Source organism: Schistocerca cancellata, chromosome 6, assembly GCF_023864275.1.
Source record: "Schistocerca cancellata isolate TAMUIC-IGC-003103 chromosome 6, iqSchCanc2.1, whole genome shotgun sequence".
Classification (NCBI taxonomy): domain Eukaryota; kingdom Metazoa; phylum Arthropoda; class Insecta; order Orthoptera; family Acrididae; genus Schistocerca; species Schistocerca cancellata.
This window is the reverse complement of record NC_064631.1, coordinates 200815629-200835879: the sequence shown is the minus strand read 5'-3', so window position 1 is coordinate 200835879 and position 20251 is coordinate 200815629. Positions and strand designations below refer to the sequence as shown.

General features: G+C 39.5%; 1 protein-coding gene across 1 annotated transcript in view; it reads right to left on the bottom strand.

The window, feature by feature from the left end:
- Positions 1–13556: 13556 nt before the first annotated feature.
- Positions 13557–20251, bottom strand: part of LOC126088247 (cytochrome P450 6B7-like) — a 58067-nt gene continuing 51372 nt past the window's right edge. Inside the window, exons 3-4 of the mRNA XM_049906376.1 lie at positions 14352–14590; positions 13557–13568 (exon numbers count right to left, since the gene is read on the bottom strand). Of these exons, the coding sequence (XP_049762333.1) occupies positions 13557–13568; positions 14352–14590 (251 nt within the window). The remainder of the gene's footprint in view (positions 13569–14351; positions 14591–20251) is intronic.

The window sequence follows — 20251 nt, the reverse complement described above, 5'->3', positions numbered from 1 at the left end:
GTACAGTCAGAGACTCTGGTACAGTGACGACGAACAGCGCTGCCAATAGCTTAATGGAAGGACTACCATAGAAATTGCTTAAAATACTAAGATCTGTTTGCTATATAATTTTTAAAAGAATTTTACGCACAAATATTATGTGTGTACTTGGATTTAATTAATGTATTCGTCAGAGCCACCTTAGCTGTCAAAACCAGCCTTATGTGAAAGGCAGTTTACCCATTTGTGGGCACTGAGATTTGGTGTGAATAGTTTTCATTTCGTAAGCAGCGACACCCATACATTATACCTGTAGAAAGACCGTACCATGGCCAGAATCACGAAAAATTTTTAAACGATGACACACTTTCATTCTCTTCCTTCGTGAGTTTGAGGATGAACGGGGAGGTGAGAGCAAACAGCTACCCCACAAGTGCTTATTTTGCTTTGCTACGTGTTGTAGAAGGCCCATGCTTAGTTAAATTCAAAAATAAGAACATAAGTACAATAAGAGAAAACTATTCATATAGTAGACTGGATTGTATAGCGATAAATGTGGTGCACTCATAAACCCAACAAATAAAGAGATCAAAATAATCTTTACTAAAATGAGAATTTTTCTTCCGCCGACCACTTCAAAAAAGCCAGATATACAGATACAATTACAAAACCTTTAGGGTCAGTTTCACGATAGTGTGATAAAGCCAGAAATAGCTGTTTCCGGAAAAGAATACTATATTGCTCCTCAGAACTTTGTGACATACTGAGTTACTTATGTAATGAATCCCTCCACACTGGTACTTTTCCAAATAGGCTTAAATATGCTATTGTTAAACTATTACACAAAAAAGGAGACAAATTATCAGTGTAAACCTTCCATCCCATTTCATTATTGGCAATATTTTCAAAAGTGTTTGAAAGGGTTATATACAATAGAATTCATAAACACTTAGTAGAGAAAAATATTGTCATTCGCAGTCACTTTGGATTTCGGAAAGGTTTGTCAACTGATCAAGTTATATTCACTTTTCCAAATGATATTTTAGAATCAATAAATCAAAAGTTATTACCACTTGTAATAGTCTGTGTTCTGGCTAATGCTTTTGATTGTGTTAAGCATGACATCCTTATACAAAAGTTTAAATATTGTTGGAAAATATGAATAGCAGGCTCATAGTTCTAATCCTATCCTTTTAATTGAAAACAGTGTGTGTCTGTATCAGGTTTACCACACGACAATAGTAATTCAAAACATGAAACCAACAGACAAGGGGTGCCCCAGGGCTCTATTTTAGATCCCTTGTTGTTCCTGTTATAAATTAATGACCTTTCATATGCAGTGTCACAAAATGCAAGTTTTGTCTTATTTGCAGATGATATAAGTACTGGTATAAAAAACAGTACCCGTGATCTCACTGAGGAATCAGCTAATGAAATATTTGTATCAATGGGTGGTTCACAACAAATGGATTGTCACTGAATTTTGACAAGACCCAGTACATACAGTAGAATACCTCACAAAGAATACCTGACCCTATAAGTATAATATATTCAAACAATGAAATTAAAGCTGCAGATGGTGTCAAATTTTTAGGGGTACAAATTGACCACAACCTAAATTGGAAAACTCACACTCTAGACTTTAATGAAATCCCATAGTTCAACTACATTTGCAGAACGCATGATAGCAGAAATAGGTGATTTAAAAATGAACTAGTTAGTTTATTCAGCCTACTTCCATTCACTAATGAGTTATGGAATCATCTTTTGGGGAAACTCCTCTCACAAAGAGAACATTTTCAAAATTCAGAAACGAGTCATTAGAATTATATCTGGTGTCAGTCCTAGATCATCATGCAGAGACCTTGTTAAGAAACTTAGATTTCTACTACTTCTCAGTACAAATACTCATTGATGTCCATTGACATTTCCAATCTGTCTCTTTTTTCACAAAATAGTGCAAAACATGATTATAATACCAGAACAAAAGCAATCTGTATAAACACTATAACAGCTTAACATTAGTACAAAAAGGAGTCAAATATGTGGGTACTCATATATTCAATAACTTTTCAGATCATATCGAAGGTCTTGTAAGTGATAAAGATCGGTTTCAGAGTGAATTAAAGAACTTCTTGTTGGCCAACTCCTTCTACCCCATCAAGTAGCAGGCAGGACATATGACTAGCTCCATCGTGCCAGTATTGTTTAAAAATGTGTATTCCAACCATATATTAAAAAGTCTTAAAAAGTTATTAGGAAGGCCAAATTTATACATGTATTTACATCAATGATACCCTGTTCATCATTTTGCCCAGGCTGAGAATTCTGTTTCAGGAGGTTCAAAGCAGGCAGGAGGAATTTGTGCCAGTAGTGGAGGGGCGATTCTGTATCTGCATTGTCATAATCAGCACTACACACAATGGAACTAATGTCAAGCAGTATGTAACTCAGAATCTGAATATTCATCTTAAATGTATTGATATTGAAGGTCTGTTGACATTTGTACCAGTTCAAGCCCAGCCAAGATATGTGTACAGATTTATAAATTACCTTCAATTTTTTCAATTATTCCTTCCAGTCATTTTTTTATTATTCAAGCACCATTGATTAATCAGTTTCTATTATTTTGTCCCCCAACACATATGCCACTATTCAATGGCGATCGTTTAAAGAGCGGCCCTGAGCAGAATATGAACAGACATTTCATTTGTTGAGATAAAAAAATTAAGATAAATGATGCATTTTATTGTCAGAAGAAACTAATAAATCCTTGGTTGTGTTTGTTATATATATTTCCTTTGACTCCAATGTGCACAGTGTTTAACAAAATTATAAATTTTTTTATGAAAAATGAAGTTTTGTCTGTATTTTCAACTGAAGTAGGTTTATACACTTATTCACTAATGAACCTGATTATTATTTTGCACAGCCTTATAGAATTTGATGACTTACCTTGCACTTTCATGATGATTTTATACAAATTTTCGACTTTTCTGTAGAAAGGCACTTTCCGTAGAGGATATTAATTGGAAGGAAAAGAGATTATCTACTTCCAGAGAGATGGCACGAACCGCAACCAAATAATCATATGGCTTAGTAGCTTCATACCTTTACCGTTGAAACTAGCATTCCTGGTGCGTCTCCTTTTTAGGCTGAATTTATTTTTAAATTGCTCCTTCAATGTTTTACTGATTCCCACTCTCACACACACACACACACACACACACACACACACACACACACACACACACACACATATATATATATATATATATATATATATATATATATATATATATATATATATATATATATATGTGTGTGTGTGTGTGTGTGTGTGTGTGTGTGTGTGAGAGTGGGAATCAGTAAAACATTGAAGGAGCAATTTAAAAATAAATTCAGCCTAAAAAGGAGACGCACCAGGAATGCTAGTTTCAACGGTAAAGGTACGAAGCTACTAAGCCATATGATTATTTGGTTGCGGTTCGTGCCATCTCTCTGGAAGTAGATAATCTCTTTTCCTTCCAATTAATATCCTCTACGGAAAGTGCCTTTCTACAGAAAAGTCGAAAATTTGTATAAAATCATCATGAAAGTGCAAGGTAAGTCATCAAATTCTATAAGGCTGTGCAAAATAATAATCAGGTTCATTAGTGAATAAGTGTATAAATCTACTTCAGTTGAAAATACAGACAAAACTTCATTTTTCATAAAAAAATTTATATTTTTGTTAAACACTGTGCACATTGGAGTCAAAGGAATTGTTGAAAATTCATTACAAAATGCAATATGCCAATACATTGGAAATCCGAGCTTGGCAACAGTTGAAGGTAACGTGCCAACTCGTGAACTGTCCAATGGTTGCCAAAACGACAAGGTTGGTGTCCAGTGTCATCATCATTATGTCACTTTTATGACACTCAGTGAGACAGTTTCTCAATTCTCGCTGGGAAACATTTTGCAAATAGTGAAACTGAAGTGCACGAAAGAGAAACTTCCTTTGATTATTTGCTCACGATGTCATGAATGCAAGAACAGGAAACAGTCCCTAAAATCAATGTAAATACTTGTGAGACACACAATTTCAAACAACTCATGCAACTAATAACACAGCAGAATACAAAATTACAGGAATGTGAAAGATAATCCATATCAAAGTAATGAGGGTACACAGAAAAACTTGACAGTGAGCAAGGTACAAGCTACTATTAAAGCAAATGTATGTGGCCTTGATGTACACATGTTACTTGGCACAGGTGCTACGACTAATTCGTCGTTACAGAGCATCTTTCAAAAACTGAAGAAACGTGGGTGTATAACCACACTGTCAGTGCAAAATTGCAAGGTACAAACTGCCACTGGTCAGAAATCGAAAGGAGTCAAAATATAAACCTTAATTCAAGTACAGTAAGGAAAGTGTTCTGTATGATGCAATTTTTTGATAATCGAGAAATTAATAGACGATTATTTAAACATTAGGGATACATTTAGGACATAACAAGTACAGATTGACCAATTATTTGTAATAGACCTAATCAGAGGAAGTACTAATCGACATAAAACCGAAGTTACTCACAACTCTGAAGTTCAGTTGGTAACTACTATAGTTATGTTTGTCAACACATTCAATAATTAACAGTCAGCAGCAGAAAGAGTAAATGTCGACACAATAAGTACAAAGGTAAGTGAATCAAGGTGCTTGTCTCAAGAGCAGCGAACAGAACTTAGGGAACTGAAATTCCATGATGCTACATTTCTTACTATAATCGACTTCATATTGGCAAATAAAACTACACAAAGAAAGTCAGAGGTATAACGCCTTCGTATGTGGGGGTAGGAGCTTCGAATTTTTGAAGTTTGGATTGAACTTAAGTGTGCGTGTATTTATTTAGGGCCCAAACTTCTGAGTAAGGTAACAGTATACGTAGACGATCTTTTCATTGCTACATCCACTTGGGTAGAACGCTTGAGATTAATTGAACAAGTATTGAGCCGCTTTTCTGCATATGAAGTAATAGCTTATCTCAAGAAATCTAATTTTAGACAAGGAAAGGTAAAATTTTTAGAGCACTTAAACTCTTTGGAAGGCATAATGCCAGATCCTAAAAGATTTGATATCTTTAGGAACTGCCCTGTTCCTCAAAACAAGAGACAATTAAAGGCATACTTAGGCTTAGTCTCATTTTTCAGGAAATTCATCGCTAACCAACTTATGAACTGTGATGCTTTAGTCAATCTTCTCTGGAAAAACGACCTTGCGTATGGGACAAACAATGTCAAACCGATTTCGAGAACATCACGCAAGCCATATTAAATGCTAATATTTTATCACAACCAAACATTAAGAAGGATTTCTGTTTATGCACCGACACGTCTTCTCAAGGTCTGGTTGCATGCCTTTTTCAAATGATGGAAAAAGAGGGAAATCTCATCCCTAAAGTAATTAGCTTCAATAGCTGCACCTTATCCGAAGCTGGACGTTCATATTCAGTCACAGAGTTGGAGGGTTTGGCTGTAATTTGATCCTTTAAAAAGTTTGAATATTTACTTTGGGATAAACACACAAAAGCATACTGTGACATCAGTCCCTATTTTTTCGTTAACTTGTAAATTACTACAGCGACGGATAGCCAGACGGTGTATGTATCTTCAATAACTCGATTTTGAAATAGTGTGTATAAAAGGAAATCAAAAAATAATAGCTGATGCTCTTTCTCGATTACCAAAATACTTAGAGGAATTCAACAATGTTTTAGAGAAGGAAAGTGAAATAAGAGCAATGTTGATGGAGGACAAAACACTCTGATCGTATTATGTCCACATGTGTAAACACATGGAGCAATTACAGCAGGAAGGCAGAGGCTGGAGTAAGGTAAGAGCGAAACTTACGCAATACAGTGATGAAAAGTTAACAAACTTTTTCACTATTCACGAAATCCCTCTGTTCCGTAGGAACCATAACCAACAAGAAAAATGGCACATGTGTTAGCCAGAGGAATATGTGCATGATTTTATCTTATACACACACAATATTTGGGGCCATTATGGCACTGCAGAAAGCACTGACAAAATAGGTAAATATTGTTACTACCCCAAACTTAGACGAAGTGCACTACAGGTGGTAAGAAAGTATATTGTTAGCCAGAAAGCAAAACACTCCAACATCTCCAAACAGATAGATCTACAGCCCTTTGTGGCAAAAAAATTCTAGGAAAGGTATTTTTAAATGCAGCTGGACCCTATCCCAGAGGTAAGGGGTGTGTGTAAAATATATGTATATTTCCAACAAGTGCAGAACTGTATGCTGTACAGAACATTACATCCAGTTCAATTATAAAATGAATCAAAGAGCATTATTTTGCAAGAGTAGGAAAACAAGAAGTCTTGTTAACAGATAATGCCTCACATTTTGTTGGATATAAATGGAAAAAGTTTGTAGATTCCAAACAAATCAAACACATTTTAGTATCCAAATTTCATCCTAGAGCTTCCCTTCTAGAAAGGGTGATTAAGGAATTCAAAAGATTTGTGAGGACCTACATACATCGTAAACATATCAAATGGATTGAATATGTTACTCCCTTCTTACAATTTGTTAACAACCTTCCCCATACATCAACTGGATTTACACCAAATGAGCTGAAGCTCAATTGAAAACAAGTAAACGAGTGGGAAAGACCTTTGCCAAGACACCGATGCCAGTATTATCACTGGATTATTAAATGTGACAAGCAGTGACCAGTGCTGAAACCTGTGATAAATATAGGAAAGGTATTTAAGACACAAAGCTGAAATGTACAACACAATTTTATATAGGACAAAAGGTGTTACTTAGAACACATCCCAAATCCACAAAAATTGCAAAACTGAAGTGTAAGTGGCAACTAGTATAGACCGGACCATATATAAGTACTAAAATCTCCTACCCAGGAGTATACAGGTTGGTACACATGAACATGAGTAAAGACCAAGAGCCTTTATCCACACAAAGACTTGAAAACATTTATACAGGGTGTTACAAAAAGGTACGGCCAAACTTTCAGAAACTTTTCCACACACACAAAGAAAGAAAATATGTTATGTGGACATGTGTCCGGAAACGCTTACTTTCCATATTAGAGCTCATTTTATTACTTCTCTTCAAATCACATTAATCATGAAATGGAAACACACAGCAACAGAACGTACCAGCTTGACTTCAAATACTTTTTTACAGGAAATGTTCAAAATGTCCTCCGTTAGCGAGGATACACGCATCCACCCTCCATCACATGGAATCCCTGATGCGCTGATGCAGCCCTGGAGAATGGCATATTGTATCACAGCCATCCACAAAACGAGCACGAAGAGTCTCTACATCATTTGGTACCGGGATTTCGTAGACAAGAGCTTTCAAATGCCCCCATCAATGAAAGTCAAGAGGGCTGAGGTCAGGAGATCGTGAAGGCCATGGAATTGGTCCACCTCTACCAATCCATCGGTCACCGAATCTGTTGTTGAGAAGCGTACGAACACTTCGACTGAAATGTGCAGGAGCTCGATCGTGCATGAACCACATGTTGTGTTGTACTTGTAAAGGCACATGTTCTAGCAGCACAGGTAGAGTATCCCGCAGTAAATTATGGCGGTGAATCGAGGAAGTACAGTACATAGTGACGAAACTAAAATGAGCCCTAACATGGAAAGTAAGCGTTTCCGGACACATGTCCACATAACATCTTTTCTTTATTTGTGTGTGAGGAATGTTTTCTGAAAGTTTGCCCGTACCTTTTTGTAACACCCTGTATATTGAAGAAGAGATGTATACCCTTCAAGTTTTATATATGTATAATAATATTAGATTTAGGATGCTGGAAAATCACATTCCAGAATTTATGTTGTTATTTGATAATGAAAATTTTTGTTTGTAGTTTTTCTTGTATGTCAAATGTGTAAACGATAAGATGAATGTATGTAACAAGGAAGAATTTTACTTTTATCTCACATGAGACTCAGTTGTAAGCAAATTAGCGAACTTGTAAAACGCATGATAACACTCAGTGCAATATACAACTCGCTGTGATGTAAGTGGTATCAGAACGGCGCAGCGCACGTGCATTAGGGAGCAAACTGGTCAACAAATAGGAAGTGCTAGTGCGCCACACAGATGCAACTCAGAGTGATGGAGCACCCAAAACAAACAAACCCTATGAACTACAGCCTGCTCTAGCATTTGTAAAGCCTATTGCATAAACAGGGACATAGAAAACAATGGAGAGTCTTCACTACAACTACGACTATCTACACGATACACACATACAAAGATAAGCTAAGGGATAATATACATGGAAAGGGACCCTAAACTACGAGATATTTACTTAAGTTACGCTACTATATACATTATATCTATAATATTTACAAATTTAAGTATTGAAAGTTGTTGTTGTTGTTGTGGTCTTCAGTCCTGAGACTGGTTTGATGCAGCTCTCCACGCTACTCTATCCTGTGCAAGCTTCTTCATCTCCCAGTACCTACTGCAACCTACATCCTTCTGAATCTGCTTAGTGTATTCATCTCTTGGTCTCCCCCTACGATTTTTACCCTCCACGCTGCCCTCCAATATTAAATTGGTGATCCCTTTATGCCTCAGAACATGTCCTACCAACCGATCCCTTCTTCTGGTCAAGTTGTGCCACAAACCTCTCTTCTCCCCAATCCTATTCAATACTTCCTCATTAGTTATGTGATCTACCCATCTAATCTTCAGCATTCTTCTGTAGCACCACATTTCGAAAGCTTCTATTCTCTTCTTGTCCAAACTATTTACCGTCCATGTTTCACTTCCATACATGGCTACACTCCATACAAATACTTTCAGAAATGACTTCCTGACACCTAAATCTATACTCGATGTTAACAAATTTCTCTTCTTCAGAAACGCTTTCCTTGCCATTGCCAGTCTACATTTTATATCCTCTCTACTTCGACCATCATCAGTTATTTTGCTCCCCAAATAGCAAAACTCCTTTACTACTTTAAGTGTCTCATTTCCTAATCTAATTCCCTCAGCATCACCCAACTTAATTCGACTACATTCCATTGTCCTCGCTTTGCTTTTGTTAATGTTCATCTTATATCCTCCCTTCAAGACACCATCAATTCCGTTCAACTGCTCTTCCAAGTCTTTTGCTGTCTCTGACAGAATTACAATGTCATCGGCGAACCTCAAAGTTTTTATTTCTTCTCCATGAATTTTAATACCTACTCCGAATTTTTCTTTTGTTTCCCTTACTGCTTGCTCAATATACAGATTGAATAACATCGGGGAGAGGCTACAACCCTGTCTTACTCCCTTCCCAACCACTGCTTCCCTTTCATGTCCCTTGACTCTTATAACTGCCAACTGGTTTCTGTACAAATTGTAAATAGCCTTTCGCTCCCCGTATTTTACCCTTGCCACCTTTAGAATTTGAAAGAGAGTATTCCAGTCAACATTGTCAAAAGCTTTCTCTAAGTCTACAAATGCTAGAAACGTAGGTTTGCCTTTCCTTAATCTTTCTTCTAAGATAAGTCGTAAGGTCAGTATTGCCTCACGTGTTCCAGTATTTCTACGGAATCCAATTACTATTTGTATCGCACAGCAAAGTTATTGATTATGGTTCGCCGCTGGTGTATAATATCTATGGATTTTTTTTGCAAGATAGGATTTTGTTGTGAAAACTATTGAAAACATATCGCATTGAAGTCAGCGCAAAATTTGGAGCTTGTTTAAAACGTCACTAATTCTGGAGATTTTGCATTCTTTTAAATTTTTCATTATTTTTGTCATTGCTTTTGCTATAGTGCTCTGGCCTGTTTTGTGTACAATTGAGAATAATTTTCTTCTCTTATTAATTCATGTGGTACAAATCTCTCAACTGTCGTCAATACTATTTCTCTGAATTCAACCCACACCTGATATATGCTTGTGTATTGTGTTTTGAACTGGGGACCTAGAAACGACGGAGAGGTTTCGTCCCGCCCGTACCCATCAGTGGTTCACAACCCCACAACAGGCAACAGCAGTCCACCCACCCAACTGCGGGCCCACAAGGAACCCAGGGTTATTTGTGGTTTCGCGCCCCAGTGAACCCCCCCCCCCCCCCCCCCCCTGGAAACATCTCATACCAGACGAGTGTACATCAAATGTTTGTGTGGTAGAGTAATTATGGTGTACGAGTACATGGAGACAGTGCTTGTGCAGCAATCGCCGACATAGTGTAACTGAGGTGGAATATGGGGAAGAAGCCCGTATTCTCCGAGGCAGGTGGAAAACCGCCTAAAAACCATCCACAGGCTGGCCGGTATACCGGACCTTGACACCAATCTGCCGGGCGGATTCGTGCCGGGGGACCGACATGCCTTTCCGCTCGGAAAGTAGCGCGTTAGACCGCGCGGCTCGCCAGGCGGACAATATATGCTTACATAGTTAGTTTGGAAGGAGTGGAAATTGTTTCTTAGGAAGGCGTCAAGGGAATTTATATTTACGTTTTTAAACACATATATATTTTGCTTATTTATTGCAGGTTTGTATGTTGCGGTCGCTACAACGACCTTGTGGTCCCTAGACCCTGTGTCCATAGTGATGCTCCCTATTTGTTCAGGATGTGCTATTGTGAAGAGATCAGGTAAGTTATCGCAACCAAATTTAAGAATCGAGTGGGCTCCTGAGCTAATTCCTCAAAATAATTTTCGGACAAAGCATTTAGTACAATATAGGACGATGATTTATTCCTACCAACGACCTCAAATATATGTTTTCGCCTACGCGTCGAGGGCAGACTGTAGTTACCACCAACATATTTGAAATGTGATTCAAGTTTTTTTTAACTGTGGATCAACAGATTCGCCTGGGTTAGGGGTCAGTAAAAGAAACCAATTATTAATTTATCCTGACAGTCAAGTATAACCTCCACTCATACTAACTCACAGGAACTATCCGCTTCAGTTCCTCTATAAAATAACAGCAACAAGCACGCCACCATCAACTGTGTATTTAATCTATCCTTTCCAAACACAGTTAGGTCCTTTGTAAAAATATCGCCTGGACTTATCTCCGGCTTTAGACAGCTTTCAGAACCTTTAACGATTTGATCTTCATTGCTTGCTATTAGTGCCTGGACCTCTGATTCTTTCCTACCACAGCTATGACACTGATCAAGTAAAATACCGACGGTTCAGAGGTGTACCCACGTCCTCTGTATGCCCTAGGCCCTTGGAGACGGGATGGGGGGGTGGGGGATGGGGGGGGGGGGGGGGTGGGTGGGGGGGGGTGTAACTGATGGCAGGCGAGAGTAGCCAGTGGGGCAGACTCCAGCGTGTTGGCGACTTTGTGTTTAGCGTCGAAAGGGTGAGGACCTCTGTCTCCAGGACACAAGTAGTCAAGTTTGTGATTGATTTTTTGACGGAAAATGGACGTGTAGGCCTACTAGTCGATTTCTGGGACTTTCAATGAGCCCATCTTGGCTTAGAATTTGTTAGAAAATGTGAACGTAGGCGGGCTTTAAAGTTTTGAAGAGAAATGTGTTAATACACATTAGCGGTTTTAAGTACTAACCGTCTGTTGTGAAGATATTTTGAATCAGCAATAAATCTGGCTGCCAGTTAAAGTGGACTGAAATAACTAGTACCACTATAACAGTTGTATTTTTAAAGGATAAATCAGTGAAACTCAAAGATATTCGTTGTGGCACTTATCTTCTTTGTTCTAAAAAACACCAGCTACGTTTCTTTAATTAAATCGTAGTTGACAAATCTGCAAAGACATTATCAACTTGTAATCGTTTAAAAATTGAAATTATTTTGCAGCTGTGTGCGACTGGTCACTAGAGCCAGAATGCTACGTGTTTTACGTTCGTGAGTTACTTGTATCAAAACAGGATGGTAGCTCACAAAGTGTCTTGAGACTTATCTGGCCTTTAAAGAATACACAAAAAGGATGCACGCGATGTGGAAAAATATTAGCGCAAGGGAAACAAAACCTTTCAAATCAGAACCAAGATAGAATAGGAACAAAATAGGTAAACAGTTCAACTGAAGACGTTGTCGGTAAAGATCATAGTGATAGACTGAGTGGGACTGCATGTACGAGGGTCACTCAAAAAGAAATACACACTGTTTTTTTTAAATCCATCTTTTATTTTACATGGTTGAAAGTTTTACAGTGTGTAGCTACATCATTTAGGAACAATATTTTCATTTCTCCTCATAATTTCCATCCCTCTCAACTGCCTTACGCCATCATGGAACCAGCGCCTCTATACCCGCACGGTAAAATTCTGGACCAACCTGTTGGAGCCACTGTTTGGCAGCGTGCACAAGGGAGTCATCATTTTCAAAGCTTGTTCCACCAAGAGAGTCTTTCAGTTTCCCAAAGAGATGATAGTCACATGGAGCCAGGTCAGGACTGTAAAGCGGGTGTTTCAGTGTTGTCCATCCGAGTCTTGTGATTGCTTCCATGGTTTTTTGACTGACATGTGGCCGTGCATTGTCGTGCAACAGCAAAACATCCTGATTTTGCCGTTGTGGTCGAATACGACTCAGTCGAGCTTGAAGTTTCTTCAGTGTCGTCACATATGCATAAGAATTTATGGTGGTTCCACTTCGTATGATGTCCACAAGCAAGAGTCGTTCGGAATCGAAAAGCACCGTAGCCATAACTTTTCCAGCAGAAGGTGTGGTTTTGAATTTTTTTTCGTGGGTGAATTTGCATATACCACTCCATTGACTGCCTCTTCGTCTCTGGTGCAAAATGATGGAGCCATGTTTCATCACCTGTCACAATTCTACCAAGAAATTCATCTCCACCATTCTCGTACTGTTCCAAACATTCGCTGCATACTGTTTTTCTTGTTCCTTTGTGAGGCACTGTCAACATCCTGGAAACATCTCCAACGTCAAGTGTAGCAGCCATCTTGAAGACATGCTGTGAAGGCCCCACTCACGGGAACAGGTTGAACTAAGTTTGAAAACAAGCGGGAAGGATGTATCTACACACTGTAAAACTTTCACACATGAAAAATGAAGACTCTATTTTTACAAAAATATTGTGCATTTCTTTTGGAGTGACCCTCATAGATGATACAGTTCCAAATAATGTAACGTCGAACTATGGACAAGGATTTTAAAAAAGTTATCCAGCAATCGATTCAACACAAATTGTGAGCGCAATATATTTTCCAAGCTATAATCTTTTGAAAAAGAAAGGATCGAAACTTCCTCTAGCGGAAAACAGAACAAAAATCACAACCTCGTTCTCTAACGTGTAATAAAGCATTACAAAAAGGGTCCGTCAAAAGTTTTATATGGAAGGTATTTTCAATATCTTCCTATTTGCCATAATGGTGTAGCTCCACCGCTATGTACCATTTAATTTCTTTTATCTGTATCGAGTTCATTGCTCATAGACTGCTTCTCAGAACGCTGTTCCACCAGCTACCCTATAATTACGCTGTATTAAAACATATTCAGGTGTTGCACAATGTATATCTGTAATCGTAGCATACCGTAAAGAGCGCTCTGTAATTGCGTTCGATGTAGGGTGTCAAAATATATCGCTATATGCTGCTCTACGGAACAAAAACCTTTTATGTGAGGATCACATTATATAGTGTGGTACTAATAACGATTGCACCACATTTAATTTTGATTTCTGTAATAGCCCGTTATGTTAGCAGTACTCGTATCCCCATATAACCCAGACCAACCGTTATTTTATAAAGAAGAACTGCATGCAAAAGTAAGTGGCACTGTGTATTTAGAATAAAATATCTGCATACCGAATTGACCTAATGCCGAAACTAACATTATACTAATATTTTAACGAGCTACTATGTTATTAGGGCATATATTTTGGCGCACAGCTCTGCTCAGCAGACTGTGAGCTGGTGTCCTGGGTCGCATTTCACTCCTAACCGTTAAGACTCTGATGACAGCACAGAGTAGAATGGGACATTTGTGTGAGACTTTGAACCTTCTGAGAGGACCTAGCTGTGAGCGGACAGTAGGCGAGTTTTTGACGTAATTCTGCACTGGCGAGGATCCATTTATATTCCGTTTCCAATGCCTATTGGAACACCAGTGTGCGCTAAAGCGAAACAGTTGTATACCAGCAAGAAAAGTAAGACGACTGAACGGTAAGGTTTTGAAAAGACCATATCCTAAGGCAGCGATAATCGATCCAGAACCTATAGACTCCAAACAGTGCTCAAACAGGCTTTTATTGTCATCGACCGCTTTGCCAGCATTCTCTACATAAGGGAAAGTTTCGAAACTTCCGAGAACAGTTTTTGCAGAAAAGCTCTTTGATCTATACCAGAAAACAACAGCCGACGAGTCGCGCATCGACTCACCTTGAACATGCCCTTCAGTTTGCCGGATGTGAACGTAGGGCTTAACTTGATCCTCAGCTGGCGCCACTTCTTTCCTCCCAACGCAAAAAGATGTTTGTTCAGAGGTTCTTCGTCATCGATGAAAAGTCCTCTGTCGTGGAATGTCCCGAAATCCTTGACAAGGATGTGGCGAATCAGCTCAGGGTCCCGGACAAGCAGAAGTGGGCGACGGAATCCGTAAAACCCAACATACCTCTCTCCTGAAATAAAAACATAAAAACAGAATAATTAGTGCTACGACAGATCTATCAGACATAATAATGCACACATGCCACCACAGCTGCCCTACTGATTCTCGGTGTTAACTATATCCACAGCTGAGAATGGAATCACACAGCAGTCGGATTTTTGTAATTTTTTGCATTTATCGTACGTCAAGTTCAGAACTCAAATATACCTCTTCGAAAGCATTTCACTGCAAATTTAAAAAATTATCGAGAAAATCGACTTTGAAATTTTCCGAACATATTTGCTACAATGAAATATGGTAGGTATTTTACGACTAGTAACGTTGGCGGTCAGTGGATAAAGCGCTCTCTCGCTGTGTGAGAGACCTGGGTTCCATTCCAGACTGAGCAAGTTTTAAACACAGTTACATGTTCCTGAAGTGAAGAATACATAAGGTAGACAAGTCTGGTAATTCTTAATTCGAGGCTCGTTTGGGTCATTACTTTTTTTTCCATTTAGCTCGAATACCTTTGTCTTTCAAATAGAGTATTCATCAAATATGTGCTCGTATCTAATAGTCATTTTTATGAAAAATACACATATTCTTGTTTCTAACTGTAAATTGGGTACAAAAATCCAGTATTCATTACAAACAAAAATTCTTGATTACCGATCCCGTGTAAAAGAATTTTAGCGAAGATTGTGTAACTAAAAAAATAAAAATTATTTTTTCTATCTTTTACTATTTTACGCTTCACGCAAATACTCATAAAAGATGTATTTTCACTTAAAAGCTGGATCTGACAGGATTTGAATTCAACCGCCCCCTCCCCCTCTCCCCCCCCCCCCCCCCCCCCCCAAGAGAGCGAGCACTCTACCACAGAGCCACATTGTTTGTCGAAAAATATTAGACGTGATCGGCAAACTTAAAAAACGATTTCCTCGAGAATTTTTGAGAGTTGCATCGAACTTTTTGGGAGAGGTGTATTTGAGTTCTGAACTTCACAATACCAGACATCTAAAAAACTACAAAAGTCCACTTGCCGATTGCTCCCCTTGTGAGACAAATACAAAATCGTGTGTGGCGCGACGCGTCTGTGACATTTCAAAAGCCACTCGCACTCTGTAACGAGAATCCCAGCAAACGTGACCATTCTGTGCTTGCTGCAGTTTAGGCGAATCTGGTATGGTGTTGATGTTCGCTAGCCATCTAATGTCGGCGCATATAATGGGGAAACTGGATAATCGCTGATACTGTAAGAGCGCTAAAAACCTGAATAAAAATGTAAGAAAACTGAAGGTGTGCTACATGGCGGTGGAGTTTGCGACCGCTGAGGGCCAACTATCGTTAGTGGACTACCTCTGTCCAGCAGCCACAAGTCAGTTGTAACAGGCTTCTTCAGGAATGTAGGTTTGTGCCTGAGTAGTATATTCCCAGTCAATCATGGAGCTAAATGACTGCTACTACTTCCTCTAAAAACGGTCAGGGGAAAGGTGGCCTCTTGAACAACGCAACAAAACTGTTCAGCTGGGCAGTTTGTAGAGAGAAAAATTATCTAGGAATGAGAAAAAGAGTGGTAGCGTAGAAGTGGGCAACTTAACGACATTTTTACAATATGTACTGTGACATTTAAATTCCACATATATGGAACTTTATAGCTTCAGTTTTGATAGGAATGTAGTTTTTATATGGAGTTAGGTACTAGGAGTGTGGAATACACATTAATTATCACAAAGTTACCCGCCAGCTCAGGACAACAATGCTACATTAAGTCTAAGACACAGAAAGTAGGTGTAAGTTCATCTTCTACAATGATGGGCTGATCTAGTACTTTTTTTCAGACGCCGAGTTATAAATATTTTACAAATTTGTCCAGTTTTATGAGTTTTGTTTTTTTCATACATAGTAAATGATTTGTCACAAAGTTTAACAATTTGGTGAGATTTATTTTTCTAGTTTTTGTGAAATTCAACTACCTGCTGGCCTATCCTCACTGGAGCGAAATAAGACTGAAAAAACGAAACTGCATTACATAAACTAATTAAACAAAACTTTTACACAATTATTTACATATACGTTCAGTGAAACCGTATGAGAAAAACACAGGTCACAAGGCAACCCAATATCCTCCAAGCACAGTAATAGTTCAAGCTGTTAGACACTTACTTTCAAGTTCCGTGGTACGAGAAAAAACAAAGTCAGTACACATTCAGTGCAATATTCTTGTAACAGTCTTAAGTGTCTCTCACTTCTCTGACTGCTGACTGTTTAGTCGCCACTGCTGCTTCCATATTGGTTAGCACAGTGTCATGAAAGTTCATGGCGTTTCTAACCACTTAAAATGTTCTGCAGTAGCTCCGACGGAAATTAACCAACATGATTTGAATCAATATCGTCTCCTGGCACCATGTATTTTAACTCCGACAGCAGGAGTATACCATATGTCACAGATACTTAATGATTTTGTATCACCACCCCCACGTGGCCACCACAATAGAATGTAAACAGAAAAGATGCCACTTCTCTTCCGTCAAATTCCACTTACCAGGTGTAACTTCCAACCTGAGCGAATGTAATTATTCTAAATATCAGGCAGCTAGCTTATCTCCTTACGCCTGATTGACATGATCCAAGCGACACACAGATACATCCACACCCACACATACAAAACACAGAATACAATAAAATAGACTGAAGCGCCAAAGAAACGCTGGCCGTTGTGGCCGAGCGGTTCCAGGCACTCCAGTCCGGAACCGCGCTGCTGCTATGGTCGCAGATTCGAATCCTGCCTCGGGCATAGATGTGTGTGCTGTTCTTAGGTTAGTTAGGTTTAAGCAGTTCTAAGTCTAGGGCGCTGATGACCTCAGATGTTAAGTCCCATAGTGCTCAGAGCCATTTGAACCATTTGATCCAAAGAAACTGATATAGGCATGCGTATTCAAATACAAAGACATGTAAACAGGCAGAATATGGTGCTGCAGTCTGCAACGCCTATATAAGACAACAAGTGTCTGGCGCAGTTGTTAGATCGATTACTGCCGCTACAATGGCAGTTTATCAAAATTTAAGTGAGTATGAACGTGGTGCTACAGGCGGCGCATGAGCGATGGGACACCGTATCTCCGGGGTAGCGATGAAGTGGGAATATTCCCGTATGACCATTTCACGAATGTATCGTGAATATCAGGAATCCGGTAAAACGTCTGCTCTTCGACATCGCTGCGACTGGAAAAAGATCATGCAAGAATGGGACCAACGACAACTGAAGAGAATCGTTCAACGTGACAGAATTGCAACCCTTCTGCAAATTGCTGCAGATTTGAATGCTGGTCCATCAAGATGTGTCAGTTGGCGAAACATTCAACGAAACATCATCGACACGGGCTTTTGGAGCCGAAGGCCCACTCGTGTACCCTTGATGACTGAACGACACAAAGTTTTATGCCTCCTCTGGGCCCGTCACCACCGACATTGGACTGTTGATGACTGTAAACGTGTTGCTTGGTCAGACGAGTCTCGTTTTAAATTGTATCGAGCGGATGGAAGTGTGCGGGCATGAAGACAACAATCCATGGACCCAGCACGTCAGCAAGGGACTATTCAAGCTGGTGGAGGCTCTGAAAGGGTATGGGACATGTGCAGTTGGAGTGATATGAGATCCCTGATACGTCTAGATGGGACTGTGACAGGTGACACGTACGTAAGCATCCTATCTGATCGCCTGCAACCATTCATGTCCATTGTGTATTCCGACGGACTTGGGGAATTCCAGCAGGACAACGCGAAACACCACATGTCCAGATTTACTACAGAGTCGCTCCTGGAACAGTCATTTGAGTTTAAACACTTCCGCTGGCCACCACACTCCCCAGGTATGAACATTATTGAGCATATATGGGATGCCTTGAAACGCTCTGTTCAGAAGAGATCTCCACCACCTCGTACTCTCACTGATTTATGGACAGCCCTGCGTGATTCGTGGTGTCAGTTCCCTCCAGCACTACTTCAGACATTAGTCGAGTCCATACGACGTGCTGTTGCGGGACTTCTGCTTGGTCGAGGGGGCACCGACTTTGGACTGTTGATGACTGGTAGCATGTTGCCTGGTCGGACGAGTCTCGTTTCAAATTGTATCGAGCGGATGGACGTGTATGGGTATGGAGAGAACCTCATGAATCCAAGGATCCTGCATGTCAGCAGGGGACCGTTCAAGCTGGTGGAGGCTCTGTAATGGCGCGCAGTTGAAGTGATGTGAGACCCCTGAAACGTCTCTGCCCAGGTGACAACTACGTAAGCATCTAGTCTGATCACCTGCATCCATTCATGTCCGTTATGCCTTCCGACGAACGTGGGCAATTCCAGCAGGACAATGCGACAGCCCACACGTCCAGAACTGCTACAGAGTCGCTCCAGGAACACTTTTCTGAGTTTAAACACTTCCGCTGGCCACCAAACTACCCAGACATGAACATTATTGAGCATATCTGGGATGCCTCGCATCGTGCTGTTTCACCACCTCGTACTCTTACGGATTTATGGACAGCTCGTGGTGGCCCTACACGATATTAGGCAGGTGTGCCAGTTTCTTCGGCTCTTCGGTGTAAGTAACATAGTTAATAGTAAGGTGCAAAAGTATTCATGTGGGAGAATTTCTCAAACACGTTTTCCGGTACAGAGGATAAGTGAGCAGAATAGACTCTCTGACGTGCGTTCGCAGAACAGAACAGCAAATATTCAGATCGATCGCAATAGCGAAATGCACTAACTTACGATGGCTTGATTCCTAACTGTAGTTAAATGAATGGTAATACTGGTTAGTACTTAGATGCCGTGGAAGCTAATGTCACATGTACAGTCATACTCAAAAGTATCTGAAAGTCCTGAATTGCATTTCGCCTGATTCGCATGCAACCCACATAACGCAGCTGTCTAGCAGGTCCTCTAATCGCTCCTTGGTACAGTCGTTTGACTATTGAAAATGGTTTCAACAAGTCACCACTAGAAAACACTGCTCTGTATCGCAATAACTCAAGATGTAAAGTAATACTACGATACTACAAATATCAGGGAACAACTTATCACAGACGAGACTGTCCTTAAGGCTTGTAAGCTCACATTTATTACAATAAATGACATACCTGAAATGTCACCACTCTCATTATTACGTCAGATAGGTAATGCACGTAGTAAGTTTGTCGTATTCATGAGATCCTCTTCAAAGTAACATACCGTACTTATTATTTAACACAAAATGACACTAAAATTTTAACTTATTCACGATCAGCTAGTTGAGAATATGTATGAACTTCAAATGACACGACGAACCATTTCGTTCTGCATATGGATTCAAACACAGGTCATGCAGACTAAGCAAAGATTTCTTCACTGACGGAAACTAACAGTCATACCTGATTAGGCATACAGAGAGTGATATACCTCGATTTTAGACAGTATAAGTTAACAAATATCAACTTCAAATTACATAACGCAAACATTTTTAACGGACCTGAATTCCTACCCAGCACCTATTGTTCCAGTTAACGAACTACGAGAGATGTTAAATATTACTTCTTAACGAGTAACTTATTTGAAATGCCGTGAGGTAAAGCTTTGTGTTGGACACGGATTCGGACCCAGAACCTAATCGGATAGATATCGAAGTACAATCAACTGTGACATATCGCATTTTCTC